This window comes from Delphinapterus leucas, chromosome 18 (genome assembly GCF_059928025.1).
Source record: "Delphinapterus leucas isolate spDelLeu-1000000601 "Yukka" chromosome 18, BTC_Dleu_Yukka2, whole genome shotgun sequence".
NCBI classification, from domain to species: Eukaryota; Metazoa; Chordata; class Mammalia; order Artiodactyla; family Monodontidae; genus Delphinapterus; species Delphinapterus leucas.
The window spans coordinates 61,358,219-61,374,845 of NC_143146.1; the positions used below are offsets into that span (position 1 = coordinate 61,358,219).

The 16,627-nt window shown below is 37.3% G+C and overlaps 1 protein-coding gene and 1 non-coding gene across 6 annotated transcripts in view; one reads left to right on the forward strand and one right to left on the reverse strand.

Moving 5' to 3' along the window:
- KPNA3 (karyopherin subunit alpha 3) overlaps nucleotides 1–16,627 on the reverse strand; it is a 91,676-nt gene that overhangs the window by 12,462 nt on the left and 62,587 nt on the right. For all 5 annotated transcript variants that reach the window (XM_089899584.1, XM_022574790.3, XM_089899582.1 and 2 more), the window contains 4 exons: nucleotides 13,421–13,506; nucleotides 11,309–11,395; nucleotides 10,774–10,943; nucleotides 9,332–9,376 (listed from right to left, as the gene is read on the reverse strand). In XM_089899584.1, the coding sequence (XP_089755710.1) occupies nucleotides 9,332–9,376; nucleotides 10,774–10,943; nucleotides 11,309–11,395; nucleotides 13,421–13,506 (388 nt within the window). The remainder of the gene's footprint in view (nucleotides 1–9,331; nucleotides 9,377–10,773; nucleotides 10,944–11,308; nucleotides 11,396–13,420; nucleotides 13,507–16,627) is intronic.
- On the forward strand, nucleotides 8,378–8,484 carry LOC115803191 (U6 spliceosomal RNA). Its single transcript, XR_004023858.1, has one exon. It is a non-coding gene; the product is annotated as a U6 spliceosomal RNA (small nuclear RNA).

Sequence of the window (16,627 nt, forward strand, 5' to 3'; positions counted from 1 at the left end):
AACTAGAGAAAGCCCGTGCGCAGCAATGAAGACCCAACTCAACCAAAAATAAATAAATTTAAAAAAAAAAGAACAGAGCAAACCAAAAGAAAGCAAAAAGAAACAGTAAATACAAAAGTAGAAAGTAATGAAGTAAAGAACAGAAAAACCACAGATCTAATTAAAAATCAGAATCCTAGTTCTTTGAAAAAATTGAAAAAAAGTCCTAGTTAACTTAATTAGAGAAGTGGTAGGAGGAGCACAAATGTACAAAATAAGAGATAATGAAGAAAATAACTCTTGAAACAGTAAATTAAAACAAAAAAATCATAAAGAGATTACTTTGCATACTTAAATGCAAGCAAAATTGAAAACCTAGATGAAATGAATAATTTCCTAGGACAGTAGTTTACAAAAAACTAACCTCACTAGAAATTGAGAGCTTAAACAAGCCAATTTCAATAGCAAAAATAGAGAAAATTATCAGGGAACTAATCACACAAGTATCAAGACCCAAAAGGTTTCAAGAGGGAAACTACCAAATCTTCAAAGATCAGATAGACCCCAGGCTATATAAATTGTTCCAGAGCATAGAAAACGAATGAAGCATAATGTTAATATCTAAACTTTTAAAATGCAATAAAAATACAATATTAATACCGAATAAAGATAGCATAAAAAAACTGTAGACCAGTACCTCTTATGTGAATAGAGATGTAAAAATTCTGAATAAAATATTAGTGAAAAGGATCCCATACTACATTAAGAAAATAATATATGATAATCAAGAGAGATTTCTCAAGGAATGCAAGGATGTTTCAATTTTAGGAATATCAATATATGTCATATTAATAGACTTACGGAGAAAATCATATAATCATCTCCATAGACACTGAAAAATTCCAACACTCATTCTTGATGTCAACACTCAAAATGGGATTTTGCAGATATTTCCTTAACATAATAAAACATCTATAGGGCTTCCCTGGTGGCGCAGTGGTTGAGAGTCTGCCTGCCAATGCAGGGGACGCGGGTTTGTGCCCTGGTCCAGGAGGATCCCACATGCCGCGGAGCGGCTGGGCCTGTGAGCCATGGCCACTGGGCCTGCGTGTCCGGAGCCTGTGCTCCGCAACGGGAGAGGCCACAGCAGTGAGAGGCCCGCGTACCGCAAAAAAAAAAAAAACAAAAAAAACCATCTATAACTCAGGAAAAAAATCTAGATTCAACAAAAGGAATGACTGATAAATCTGATTACATAAAAAGGAGAAAACTGCATGGCAAAATATATCAAAGCCAAAGGACAAATTAGGAAAATATTTGACTATATATATATATATCACAAATAAAGTTAATGTCCTTAATACATAAAGAGCTCTTAAAAGCCAAGGAAAAGAGACCAAAAATCTGATGGAAAATGAACAATAAAGATGAACAGGCTGTGTGCAAAGATGTAAAAATGGTTCTTCAACATATGAAATCAAGGTCAACTTCACTCACAACAAGTGAAACACATACTAAAAATGAGATACAGGGCTTCCCTGGTGGCGCAGTGGTTGCGAGTCCGCCTGCCGATGCAGGGGACACGGGTTCGTGCCCCGGTCCGGGAAGATCCCACATGCTGCAGAGCAGCTGGGCCCGTGAGCCATGGCCGCTAAGCCTGCGCATCCGGAGCCTGTGCTCCACAACGGGAGAGGCCACAACAGTGAGAGGCCCGCGTACCGCAAAAAAAAAAAAAAAAAAAAAGAGATACAGTTTCTCATAGGGTGGCAAAAATTTTAAAACGACAACACATGGACAAGGCCATGAAGAAAGTCACTTTCATATGTTGCTGCTGGGAATGCAAATGGCACAGCCCCTAAGGCAGGGAATTTGGCAGTGTATAACAAAAATTATAATGCATACACTCTTTGACCTAGCAATCTGCTTCTAAGAATTTACCCTGAAATATTATCTCCAGTAATATGAAAACACACAGGATTACTGCCCGCTACATTATTCATATTTGCAAAATTCAAGAAATGGTCTAAATGCCTACCCAAAATAGTGTGTTTGAATAAACCATAGCCACAAAATGGAATACTGTGCAGAACAATACTTGGTTGCCTTGGCCTGTGATGTTTTAGGAAGCTGCTAAATGAAAGGTAATTTTTTTCCATTATAGCTCCCTACTATTAGCAGAAAACCATTCTTTTCTAATATACAGTAGCTTAGAAAAATGAAATAGTTAAGATTTCTAAGCTGAGATCAATTAATGGTTTTTGGTTAGATCTTCATGACACCACCTCAAAGGCTGGTGGGGGAAAAGTAAGCTATAGCTAGGTCTCAGGCCCCCTGAAGCTGTAAAGACTCTTCTAGTCTCTCTTTAATTTTGTTTTATAATATATTGGGCCTTCACCGAAAATCTCATTTTAAAAATGCTTTAAAACTTTGAAATTCACAGCACAAGATTATCAGGCTATTCTAGTTTTTTCTATTTTCATCAGTTTGCTTTCCTCATCTCCATAATCAGGCTAACAGCTGCTCAATGTCTCTGACATTTGTAATTTTACCTTTTGCTGCCTTTTCCCATCTGAGCTGCTTCTGCTATTTTACACCTCCTCCAATATTCTTTTTTCTTGGTTTTTCCCTTTTTCTGGATTTCTATGGTAAAATGCCTGGCTTTTACAGTCACTAACAGCCAACGAGTGTACTCTTTTCCTTCCAGCTAATAGATTAATCATGTGCCAATGAAGTCTTTGGCGATCCTGAGCTACTTTATTTTTCACTATGTCTGTTCTTCTGGGCTAGAAACATTTAAAATTTTTTACTTCAGCAATATTTCATGTACTTGAAGACTGCTAGAAAGCTGATCTCTAGACACACAGTATGAGACACATATATACACGGAAAAGATAGGCAACTCAAAGGGTCGATGTATTGAACAAACTTCTTGAAAACTGGTATCTTATGAACCAAAGGAAAATCTCTAGCAATCCGAAGTCTCCAAAGAATAATATACTCAGCTCAAAGAGCTTTACCAATTTTTACCACCTCCAGTAAATATGCTAACAAATAATGTCCTGTTAGGCAGGCACCCTTACCGAAAACTGCTATTAACATGTACACCATTTCCTAGTAGGTGTCTGTACAATGTCTATGGAATGTTAACATCACACATGCTTTAGAGACAACTAGAGCTGAACCAAGTTAAAACTGTACACTTATCCTTATATGCAGTAAAGGGTAACTGAGTAAGCTCAGGGTGCTCAAATCCTATACATTCCAAAGAAAGGACTGGTCCTTGATCAGCTCCTTCAAGATAACCTCTGAGCCCTGGGATTATCCTGCTTAGTAACATTGCATTCCTGAGACCCTGGGCCACACTGTATCAGTCTGACTCCTGGGAGGGGATAGAGACTGAGTAGTTAAGGTCAGTCAGCCTATGTGACCGACTCCCCAGTAAAAACCCTGGACACATCAAAGTTCAGGAGCTTCCTGGTTGGTAATACTTGATATGTGTCGCCACACATGGTTGATGGGAGAATAAAGCATTGTCCTTACCAATCTACTGGGAAAGGACAACTGGAAACTTGCAGCTGGGTCCTCCTAAACTCTGCCCTATGTACCTTTAGCCTTTGTTGATTTTAATCTTGTGAAATGGTAAGAAATATACTAGTCTCTGCCCCCAGTTTCTAGCACAGGGCTCTAAAACCTTATAAATTCCTAAGTGATAAGAACATTAAGAGCATCTCTTGTTCCAATATCTGGTCTTTGACCCCATCCTTGACACCCTTGTAATGTCCTAAGCAATATGAGCACTAGGAGCATCTCTTGCTCTAATGAGGTAACTCTGGACGGCCTCCTGGAGGGCTCCTGGACGAAGGCTGGTCACCGGAAAGACCGAGCCATGATTAGAAGCCTGGAAATTTCAGCCCTGCTCCTCACTCTCCAGAGAGTGGAGAGGGGCTAGAAGCAGAGTTAACAACTGATCATGCCTACCTTTGGAAACCTCCATGAAATTCCAACAGTAGGGGGTTTGAAAAGCTTCCTGGCTGGCGAACACACCCACACCAGGAGGCTGACATACCCCAACTTCACAGGGATAGGACCCTCCCAGATCCCACCCTATGTATCTCTTCACCTGGCTGTTCATCTGTATCTTTTATCATATCCTTTAACGAACTAGTAAATGTAACTGTTTCCCTGAGTTCTTTGAGCTGCTCTAGCAAATTAATAGAACCCAAGGAGGGGGTCTTTGAAACCTCTAATCTATAGCCGGGTGGTCAGAAGCCCAGGGCTTGTGACTTTGTGACTGGCATCTGAAGTGTGCCTGTGGGCTGGGGGAAGAGGTGGCCATCACATGGGACTGAGTCCTTAACCTGTGGGATCTGACACTATTTCTGGGTAGTGCTGGAACTGAATTAAATTGTAGGACACCTAGTGGGTCACAGAGACTTGCTTGTTGTTGTGGGGAACCCTCCCGCCCAGCCCTGCTCAACACATTTGGTGACAAGAAGTATGAGCAGTGAAGTGTTCTGTACAAGTAGTGAAGGAGACACATAGGAGAGATATGCACCGTAGGGAAGAACTGGGGTTTTCCCTATACAGGAAGCAAAAGGCTGAGTTTTCCCTAAACAAATCAGTACCCTTTTGCTATAAATTACAAGCATGAGTGTAAAAGCTTCTCAGTGATTCCTTCTAGCCAATCATTGAACCTGAAGGTGGTCTCGGGGACCCCTGACATATCATCAAGTGTCACTAACCATCAAGTCTCAGCACATAACCAATCTGCTACAACTGATTAACTTCATTTGTAACAGCAGTAGATTTGTATCAAAAGTTAGATAATACTCAAAATTATCTGTGCATGTCAAGCCATGGATGAACAACTTCAGAAAGGACAGGAAAACCAAATGCTACAGAATCACTGCAATTGCACCTTAACTTTTCTAAGAAGCACAATAACTAGAAAGCAAATGAACACAGACTGACCTGAATCAGTCCAGATTTCTTCTCTAGTCCTTGGGGGTCAATATTTAGTGATTCTTCTAATGTCACAAAGGCATACGAATGTCCATAAACCAACTAATTCTCTCCACACCCTAACGCAGCTTCTCCAGCAGTCTCACTAGTGACTGTCTCATAAATGAAGTCTGTCCTGTTTTTTTTTTTTTTGCGGTACACGGGCCTCTCACTGCCGTGGCCTCTCCCGTTGCGGAGCACAGGCTCCGGACGCACAGGCTCAACGGCCATGGCTCACGGGCCCAGCCGCTCCGTGGCATGTGGGATCTTCCCGGACCGGGCCACAAACCCACGTCCCCTGCATCGGCAAGCGGACTCTCAACCACTACGCCACCAGGGAAGCCCATGTCCTGCTGTTTTATACCTCTCCTTGCTGCTATTCTTCTTTTCTGTTGTGTCCTACCCTAAGACCCAAGTTAGAAATTTGGGTACTATCCCTGACTCCTCTCTTCTCTCACCACCCATATCAAAACCAGCAAATTTATCATCTAAACATTTCTACAGTCCTCCCTTGTCTTTTTATTGCTAATGTCTAAGCTCTGGTTCTGGTCCTCATTTTCTCTCATTCACACCACAAAATCAACACCGATCTGTCTTCTCAACTCCACTTTCCTCTAAAATCTACACTCCACTCATAATTGGTATAAATTATCAAACCATAATGTAGCTCCCTCTCAGCTACATAAAGAGGATACATGAATCCTAAGGTGGTACACAAGACTCTGTATGATCTAGAACCTGCTAAATCTCTGCCTTATTTTTTTCCCCACTCTTTGCTTCACAATTTATATTTCCGTCTCTCTACTTTAAAAAACTCCTTGGCTGGTTCCTTTTCCCTTGTTACCACTGCTCAAATGCAGAGAGTTCCTCAGAATTCAATTTTTAGCCCTTTTTCTGAATCTTACTCCATGTCCATATTTTCATGAATTTCTTAAGTACTGATAAATCTCAAAGATGTATGGCCTTTTCCTTCCTGGAAACATTACTACAGAGGAACAACAAATAAATCAGAATGAATGTGTCTGTCCTACAATAAACCCATCATCTCCCTCTACCAGTCTCATCCGTTTGCTTGACTCCTGATGGTTCATGGCATTATTATCCATTTAGATTGCCAAATTAGAAACCAAAGTAATTTTTACTTCTCCTTCTCTTTGATCCTTTCCTCTTGAAGTTCTAACTCACTTTCTCTCTCCTAACCATTAGCTTCGGGCTCATACCTTCATCAACTTCCTTAAACCTATTATGATAGTAAAACAGGCCAGGCTACACTCAAACTTTCCCCATTCCAGACCCTCCTTGCCTCTTCCAAGTTATCTGACTATAACGGACATGAGCATATCACTCCTCTATTTGAAAATCTTCAATGACTCTGCACTGATTACAAGATAAGCCCAAATTCCTTAAAACAGCATTCAAAACCCTGAAACTTAACTCCCCAGCAAACGTGTTGGTTTATTAACCACCTGTATTCTCCACACCCTCCATGTGTCCTCTTGATTCCTTATTATTGCTCCTCATGTACCTGAAATGACCTTTTCAACTTGACAAAATCCTTCTTATCCTAGTTGTATGACTTTAGACAAATTACTTAACTATCTGTTTTCTTTTTACCTTGTTTGTAAGATGGAGATAATTATAGTAACCCATCGCATAGGAGTTTTTATAAGAAATAAATGAGTAAACATATGAAAAGTACTTAAAACAGTGCCTGGCACACTTTAAAACCCTTAAGAAATGCCAACTGTTAACATAATCGTCTTCTTCACTTCTATCACCACTTCCACCACCATCTCCTTATAATGCTTATTTCAAATGTTACTTCCTCAATGAAGCTTTCTGGTTTCCAGAGAGAATATGTGCTTTCATAATTCTAGCATTTTGGTCATTCCTCTGTTTTACTTTTCTTTTCTTGTTTGTTTGCACACATATTGTGTGCTTATGTGATCATGGTATGAAAGAGCATAGGCTTTGGACTTGGCTTCAATTCTCAGCCATGGCTTTTATTCACTGTATGACCTTAGTTAGGTTATTTTACTTGACTAAGTTTCAGTCTCCTTACTTGTAAAATAAGAGAACAAAACTTATCTCATAAGGGTGCTGGTAAGATAAAAGGAGATTATAGAAACAGATTTAGTATAGCAAGTAACTGACAAAAGTTCATTCCATTCACTCTTTTTACCTGCTACTAATGTTGAGGTCTTAGAGAGCAGGGCCTCTATGTCTTCTTCATCTCTGTGCCTATAATTCTCTGTGCAATTCTGGCTTAAGTGGAACAAGCTGTGTTTGTTAAACTCAATAAATATACTTATAACTACAGTACTTCATCACTTTAATACCTCTAGCTTTCAAATAAACAAGACCAATAGGTGATGGAAGCTTTTATTTGCCTATAATCAATTCCATAATGTCCTAGGGGAAATGTCTTGATGGAAATATCAGATATTTTGCTTATTTGCCTTTTAATTTTGGCTTTCAGAAAGCTTAGGACTAAATTTAGCATTCAATAACAATAAATACATTTATAAAAAGAATTTTACCTCCTCCCCCTTTCTTTTAAGATATGTATTATCTTATGTCTGTTGCTAAGTCACTTTTACATCCATTTTGAAAACAGGACAGTGTATAACTAACCAGTTTTCACTTAATTTTTATGACAGTTCAGGCTAACACTTCACAAATAAAAAGTTACTTTAGTTGCCTTTAAAAGACACCCTCCTAAGAACTTAAAGTCCTAAAATTAACTAGCAAAACGTGTAGTTCAATATTTATACAGGAACTATACATTGCCTCCTGAGAAATGTTAGCAAAGATGCATTTTCTTCATCCCAATGATAAATCACACATAATTCTGACACCCACATACATACATATTGTGTGTGTGTGTACAAACAAAGATAGGATTATAAAAACAAACATACAACAAATCAGAAAGAGATCTTAGTTGGAACATGAGAAGCCAAATTAATGCTAGATCAACGCTAGAATCAGTTCTAAATTCACTGAAATTTATCTTTTTTTTTTTTTTGCAGTACGCGGGCCTCACACTGTTGTGGCCTCTCCCGTTGCGGAGCACAGGCTCTGGATGCACAGGCTCAGCGGCCATGACTCACGGGCCCAGCGGCTCTGCGGCATGTGGGATCCTCCCGGACCGGGGCACGAACCCGTGTCCCCTGCATCAGCAGGCGGTCGGACCCGCAACCACTGCGCCACCAGGGAAGCCCTATCCATTGTTTTACTCTGTGGAAGAATTTAACTTTTAGCCTTGCTACATTCAGGAGAATTTTCAGACTGCCTGATAAAAAATTTGCCGGCATATATATAGTAATTGCTTAACTAAATCTCATGTAATGGACAAATCATGTAAAGATGCCTTTGCATTTAAAACTATACTTGAGTGCTCCCTTCAGCAGCACATATACTAAAATTGGAACGATACAGAGAAGATTAGCATGGCCGCTGCACAAGGGTGACATGCAAATTCGTGAAGCATTCCATATTTTTACGAAGTGAGAGAGTGGCATAGACATATATACAATACCAAATGTAAAACAGATAGCGAGTGGGAAGCAGCCACATAGCACCGGGAGATCAGCTTGGTGCTTTGTGACCACCTAGAGGGGTGGGATAGGGAGGGTGGGAGGGAGACGCAAGAGGGAGGAGATATGGGGACATATGTATAGGTATAGCTGATTCACTTTGTTATAAAGCAGAAATTAACACACCACTGTAAAGCAATTATACTCCAATAAAGATGTTAAAAAAATAAAAGTATACTCGATATCCTTCAATACTGTATCTCAAAAGGTTGTAGCATGGGCGTTCGTGTGGTTTCATAGAAAGTAAACACGATCTGTCATCAGAAGATCTCAGTTTTAAATACCGACTGTGACCCTTACAAGCTCTGCAACTTTGGATAAGTCACTTAATGTTTCCCTGAGGCCCAGTTTCTTACTCTGTAAAATGGGGACAACAGTATCTAGCCTACCTATTTTAAGAATCAAATGAGATTTTAAAAAAATATGAAGAAGCTTTATAAAGCTTTTACCACTTTATAAATATTAATACTTTAAAACACTATTATGACACAAATAACTAAATTAACTACATATGTGATCATTTCTCTAAAGTTAGCATTTTTGCTATCTGAATGATGTAAGATACAAACTTAATTTAACTTTAATCCTGTTTCTGAAAACCACATACATTGTGAAAGCTTGACAAGTTAATAAGATATATGCTGACACTTACTAAAAGCATAAGAATAAATAACCCTTTAAAAAAAATAAATAAAAACCCTTTTAGTCCCATCCAGAGCAAAATCCCAAATCTAAGCTTCTGCTTTACTTACGTTTATGTCCGTATGGTATATGAGGACACATAATGCTGGCAAAATCTGAGGAAAGAAGACAAACAATAAATAATACTAGACTTGATGAAGACGTCTTTGTAAAAATGAATAACTGTGATTAAAAAAAGCAGTAAATACTATTTTCAGGGCAAGAAAAACAACATTAAGTTTGTTTGAATCTCTATTAGGAAAATAAAAATATGATAAATTCAATCTGAAAAACCAAAACAATATTTCAGATGTCTAATTGAAATATTCAATTAAGTCTGGCAGAGATTAATGTACCTTAAAGGAAAAACATTTGTTTTCAATAACCTTCTTCATGACATATGTCAACTGGAAAGAATGGAGATGCAAGTATGTAGTATAGCTATTTTAAGAATCCACCTTCCAATGCAGGGGATGTGGGTTCGATCCTTGGTCAAGGAACTAAGATCCCACATGCCACGGGGCAACTAAGCCCGCACGCTGCAACTACTGAGCCCATGTGCCACAACTACAGAGCCCACATGCTGCAACGAAGAGCCCACATGCTGCAACTAAGACCTGACACAGCCATAAATAAATAAAATATTAAAAAGAAAAACTAGTGCATTATTTAAAAAAATTAAAAAGCTATTCTTAAAACTGCTGCCATTGTCTCACTTACCTGCTTAAAGTAAAAATAAGATTTTATTTAGCTACTTGAGTCAAATTAAAGTTTTCAACCTCAGATTTAGTCAAGAAAATTATGACCAGTATAAAGTATAAAGTTTGTTGAATTCAGGCATTACAGATCTTCTTTTAAACCTGGGAGGGAGGGGGCAGTAGCAGGGAGAATCACTAAGTACCCCTTCCATAAGGGCAAGAGGTGGCAGAAGATTGTGAAGGATATCAATTATGAAGATTAAAGATTCACAGTCAACATTTCTCTGCACAGTCAAGTGATTAAAGGTTACATAGGATTTTTTAAAACTTAAAATACTCAGATCCATTCACAAATTATATGTAAATAGCAAAGATTTTACTTTGTTTTAATTAGCAGATTTAACACAAAGCATGCCACATATTAAGAGTACTAATTTTGTCAGGAATCAAGGGAAATTTCAATTGGACTTGATGCAAATTCACTCAAGAACATTTGCATGTAAGTAGACCAGTTTTATCTGTAGCAATCCCTTATTTTTTTAGTGTTAAACCAACAATGCAATGTAGTAATAAAACTGAGATTTTTTCTTCTTTTTTATTTTTCTGCTTGAATTAGGGAGGACTGACATTCACTCAGCTGCCATAGAGTCTCAACTTTTATTTCACAGGAGTCAAAATTAAGTATGATACGTTACTTAAATATCTCATACCTGCAATGAAATCAGTATATACATTATTTCATTCCCTGTGCATGAAAATCTAAGGCATAAACATAGGGAAAATATACCATCTGGCCTTTGCATTTCTTCATTTACCTCCTGAACTGTCTCCATAGGCGGTGGGGGATCCTTATTCCTGCAGAGATTGACAATGACCCATGTGACGTTCCGAAGGAAGGTGATGGGAATGGAGGGATTGATGAAGGACAGAAGAGGTTTGACAACTCCCAGTGATATGACATAATCTCTACATTGAGGACCATCACCTACAGAAATGAAAATTGTATTTAAAAAAAAAAATTACATTCAGGATGAGAAAGTCTGAAATGTATGCAATGGCTTATGTTGGGACACTGATGTTCTATGTTTCCTCACCATTAGTCAAGGGCATCAAGTGTTCCTATCTCTCCAGATTTTGATTGGGGAACACAAATTTAACCTACCAATCCTGATAGCAAATTGCATATCCATTTCAAAGAGGTACAATCTTAAATTAGTATTTATGAAACAAGAAGGTAGTCAACCCACATTAAAATTAGAGGAAACATAGTGTGTAATGGCTATGCCAATGTAGGAGAAAAGTTAATTAAGATACTCAATTGGAGTCTTTTCAAACCTAAATTCAACTTACCTATAATGTTTCCCAAAGCCCATACTGCTTGTTCACAAACATTCTGATGTGGTGAATGGAGAAGTCTTAGAAAAAGAGGTACGGCATCTATAATAAAGAAAAACTAATATTTACACTGCAAAATGTTGAAGAGTCATAGATTTCAGCCTGTATACAGAGCTTGGCACACTATAGTTGCCCAGTGATAATTCACTGAATGAATAAATGTGGCAAATACCTTTACCCTAAATATAATAAATTTTAGTGTTTTCCCCTAGTAGTATTCAAGTAACAGACCTATTGACAGTGTCTAGAAGTTGCTATTATATATTATTAATTAAAAGAAAACAACAGCATAAAATTTTTCCCATAATTCATTAAAAAAATTTCTACCCTGAACATGTAACCTTAGAATATAATACTTTAGTCAATATGATCCAATTGCTGACATGGGATTAACTAAAGAAATGATTATCCCCATATCAGGCCTACCCCATATTTCAAGATAATTTATCATTATAATCCTTACTCTTTACATAACTTATGTGTTAACTCAAATTCCAAAACACTGGCATCATATTCATTACCTGTAGAAACTAAGCATTAAGCTAGATCACTTTTTCTTAAATTTCAGTCAATTGTGCACTACCTCTAGGATTTTTAGCTGTATCTCTGTACTACCTGTATTATTTATTTAACATTTAAATTAAAACTGACTCACACTTTTAATAGCTTTATTGAGATATAATTTATATGCAATATAATTTATCTGTTTAAGTGTACAATTCAATGGTTTTAGTATTTATACAGAGTTGTGTTGTCATCACCACAATCTAATTTTACAACATTTCTATCGCCCCCAAATCCCATACCCAGAGAAGTCCTACTACCCTCTCCCCCAGCCCTAAACAACCATTTACTGTTTTCTGTCTCTACAGACTTTCCTTTTCTGGACATGTCACATAAATGAACTTGTATAATATGTAGTTTTTTTGTTTGGATTCTTTCATTTAGAATAATGTTTTTGAGGTTTGTCCATCTTATAGCATGTATAAGTACTTCATTTTTTCTTATTGCTGAATAGTATTCAATGGTATACCACATTCTGTTTATCTACTCATCAGCTAATGGATACTGGGGTTATTTCCATTTGGGGGCTATTATGAATAATATGAGTAATGCTGCTGCAAACATTTCTGTACAAGTCTTTCTGTGCACATGGTTTCATATCTCTTGGTTCCATGTAGTAGGGGAACTGCTGGGCCATATGGTAACTCTATGATTAACCTTTTAATAAACTGTTCTCCAAAGAGGCTGCACTATTTTACATTCTCACCAGCAATGTATGAGGGTTTGAACTGCCTCACATTTGTATTTTAACTAATTTTATTCATCACTTCTGTAAATAGAATACCAGTATCAATCACCACACATAGAAGATAACCAAAAAATTAAAAATGAAAACAAAACACTGTTATTTAATTGTACCTACTAGTCTCTATTGAAAGCCCTAGTCTAAAATCTGCTGTTCCCTTTTTGTTACATCTAACATCTACCTAGAAATCTTCTCTTTGACATTACTGAAATATCTAAAACAAAAGTGAAAGAAAATAGTATTCTCACTACTTGATTCAATGTAACTTATTGCTGTATCATTTACTACTTAGAATCACCTTAAGTACCACCTGAAGTCAGTTAAGTGTGCCACACTTTAAGACTACCTGGTGACATCCAGTTTTTTTCAAAGAGCTTTTGACAGTTTGGGTCAACATGCTAATAACAGTTAGCCCATCTTGAGGTAAGCAAAATTTAAAAAATATATGTTACAAGCTAAAAGACATAAGTTACTCAGCACCTTGGAGACATTAGGAATAGAAAATTTAAACCCTATTATTAGGAGATGGTCTTGACCCAAAAAGATAAAACTCTTATTCACTTTTTAGTAACCACAATTAAAATTATTCAATGATAGATTAATGACAGCTATAGTAAAGATATCAACTATCATAAGTAACTTATAATATTCACAATTTTTAAATAAAACTGTCTTTACACTAAAACACCACTTCCTTCCCCTTTAAAAAAAAAAAAAGGGTCCAGCAAGTAAGGAATTAAATTAACTAGTTTACTTACTAGACTGTACAACAGCTTGAGTCTGTGCAGAAGTTCCTGATGCTATATTAGTTAATGCCCACGCAGCTTCAAATTGTAATGAAGGACTGCAAAAAACAATAAAAAATCTTTAGACACATAACTACCATTTACATTTATGACCTGCAGATTATATGGTTATCCTTTACCTTGTTCTTGAACTTTGTCTTATTATGTCCAACTGCCTGTTGGCTATCGCCACCTGAATGTCTCATTTGCTCTCAAAGTCAGTCAATATAAACTTACTTCTTTACGTCCATTGGTGGTTGCAACATTTTTTTTTAAATTTATTTATTTTTGGGTCTTCGTTGCTGTGCATGGGCTCTCTCTAGTTGCAGTGAGCGGGGGCTGCTCTTTGCTGTGGTGCGCAGGCTTCTCATTGCTGTGGCTTCTCTTGTTATGGAGCACAGGCTCTAGGTGCTCGGGCTTCAGCTGTTGTGGCACACAGCCTCAGTAGTTGTGGCTCGCGGGCTCTAGAGCGCAGGCTCAGTAGTTGTGGTGCATGGGCTTAGTTGCTCCGCAGCATGTGGGATCTTCCAGGGCTCGAACCTGTGTCCCCTGCATTGGCAGGCGGATTCTTAACCACTGCGCCACCAGGGAAGTCGGGTAGTTGCAACTTTTAGCCAGTCATTATTTTCCTTGACTCCTTCCTCTCCCACAGACATCTAATCAATAGGGTCATGTCAATTTTACCTCTTAAATATTTCTTATATTTATAGCACCATCCCTAATATCACTGTGTTAGCTGAAGCCCTCATCATCTCAGTTGAATCACTGCCACAACCTCTATACAGGTCTTAAAGCTCTGATTCCACTACACCATCTGCTTTACATACCAGAGATATCACAGGGCTACATAATTTTGCTGAAAGGATGAGATCATTATAATTTGGAATGGTGATGGAAGACCTCACAAAGAAAGGGAAAACTGAACTAGATTTTCAAAGAGGGATAAAGAAAGAAAGGCACTGACAGCTGGAAATACAAATAAAAGTATCATGGGTGGGATAATCATGATGTGTACAGATGACTATGAAGGGATCAAGAGAGCTAAAGCCAAAAAGGTATGCAAAAATACAACATGGGATGAAACTGGAAGGGTAGGTTACCTAAGTTTGTGTGTGTGGTATGGGAAGTAGGACTCAAATCTCAGGCTTCAGAACTTGGAATTTATTCTACAGACATACTAAGTATAGAGTGTTACTGAAAAGTAAAGTAAAAAAAACACTGTTGGAGTCCATGCAGAATAGATAAAAAAGGTTAAAGGCCAATGTAGGAAAAATCTGTTAAGAAATTATCTACATTAAGTTAGGATAGACAGCTGAAAAACACATATTCTTTTAAATAGAATACCAAGGTAGGAGGGGGTGGTAGTGAGCAAAACCCAAGGGGAGCCAAAGGTTAGGGACTTAGAAGAAACTCTGTAAATATCAAAGAAAGAGAGTCAGGTTGTTAATATCAAAAGGGTAGAGAGATCCAAGAAGGAAAAGGTTTTAAGGAGAATAAATGTCAGCGATATAGCAAGCGGTGAGGTTAAAAAGATGGAACAGATGAGAAAATGAAGGAGCAGACAAGAACTACATGATGAACTTTGGCAAAAGGCAAGAAATAAGAGGGTATCGAGGCTGAGGAGAAATAAAGGGATGATAAGATCAAAGATGATGAGACAGTTTATGTTGTCTCAGACTAGAAGAAGAAAGGGTTATTAAACTAGGCTAGGTGGTTTGGCAAAATACTGACAATGAGGGCCTTAAATGAGAAAACATAAAGACGTAAAAAATACAATTACAAAGCTAGAGAAAGTCTTCTAAGATGTCATTTGAAAACAAGAGAAGACAGAGAAAAACTAAATAATGAGTGCAATAAGTAAATAATAAATGAAAACATATTATATGCTTGATATTGTATAGTGTTTTGTTTATATTATTTTCATTCCTCACAACCACCTAAATTTTATTGATGAGGTATCTGAGGCTCAAATGTTACTTGGGTTTTGGTCAGCAACAAACCCTGGATTTAAACCACGGTCTGTTTGGCTCCGAAGTCTATGGGGCTTTTAGATTATGACACAATTTCCCATGACAAATTCATCAAGTCAGGTCGAGACCACCGACTGGTGGTAGTTTTCTATTTTTACTTTGGGTGGTAGTTACACAGGTCTGCATACATTTTAGCATATTCTTCTGTATATATGCTGTATTTCACAGATACACCCACACAAATGAGCCCATGCCAAAGACCAAAAAGTAAAAAAAAAAGGAGAGGAAGGAGAAGAAGAAGAAGAAAGAAAAGCAAATCAAAAACAAAAAGAGGGCCTTAAAAGTAGAGGTAAATAGAATTTTTGTTTAACAATTGAAATAAAACTTATTTTTACTTAAATAAATCTTGTTATAGAAAATATATATGATAGTATTAAAAAAGTGTTAAGGGCTTTTGGAGGGATGGTTGTGGTACATAATCAAAGCAGAAGGAAGTATTTTTAAATAATGAAAACCCTTAGTAGAAACATTTATATATCACCATTTTATCTAGTCACCTGAAAATCTCACAGACAACACTTAGCAAAATATCCCAACTCTAAACGCCCCTTAAATGCAAAATTAGCCTTTGTTTTAATGCATTTTGGAGTTGGGACTTACATTCTCCCCACTTAACTCAAACTGATGAAGTTTAAGATATAGCACACCGAGATCTCTCTAGGCACTAACAGAAATGGGGCCAGTACCTCAAAAGATACCAAGTGGTGTTTTTCCCTTTCTATTCTGGAAAATTATAATCTGCCCTCTTATTTTTAATTTACCACAAATAAAAACCATGATGATAGACAACTACTCATGGTTGGAGTTCTGTTAAAGACTTCTCAGAGTATCAGCAGATCAGCTGGAATATTCCCAGGGTAAGAAAGAGCTACTCAGTTCTGGAAGCCATTCATGTTGACTCAAGTCATGAGGTTAATCTATATATAGACTCATAAGCAAAGAGTGACTCAAACACTATTTGGGTTGTTTTAAAATATTAGTTTAAAAAAACCAACTAACAAATAAAGACTATAAATATTTGAGATAAGTTAGAATAGACAATAAACAGATGCTGAAATTTTCCTAGAAAATATACACACACTTCATAAACTAAAAAGAGAAGAACTTTAGGTCTACTGAGTATGATCACAGAATAAGAAAATTACATTAA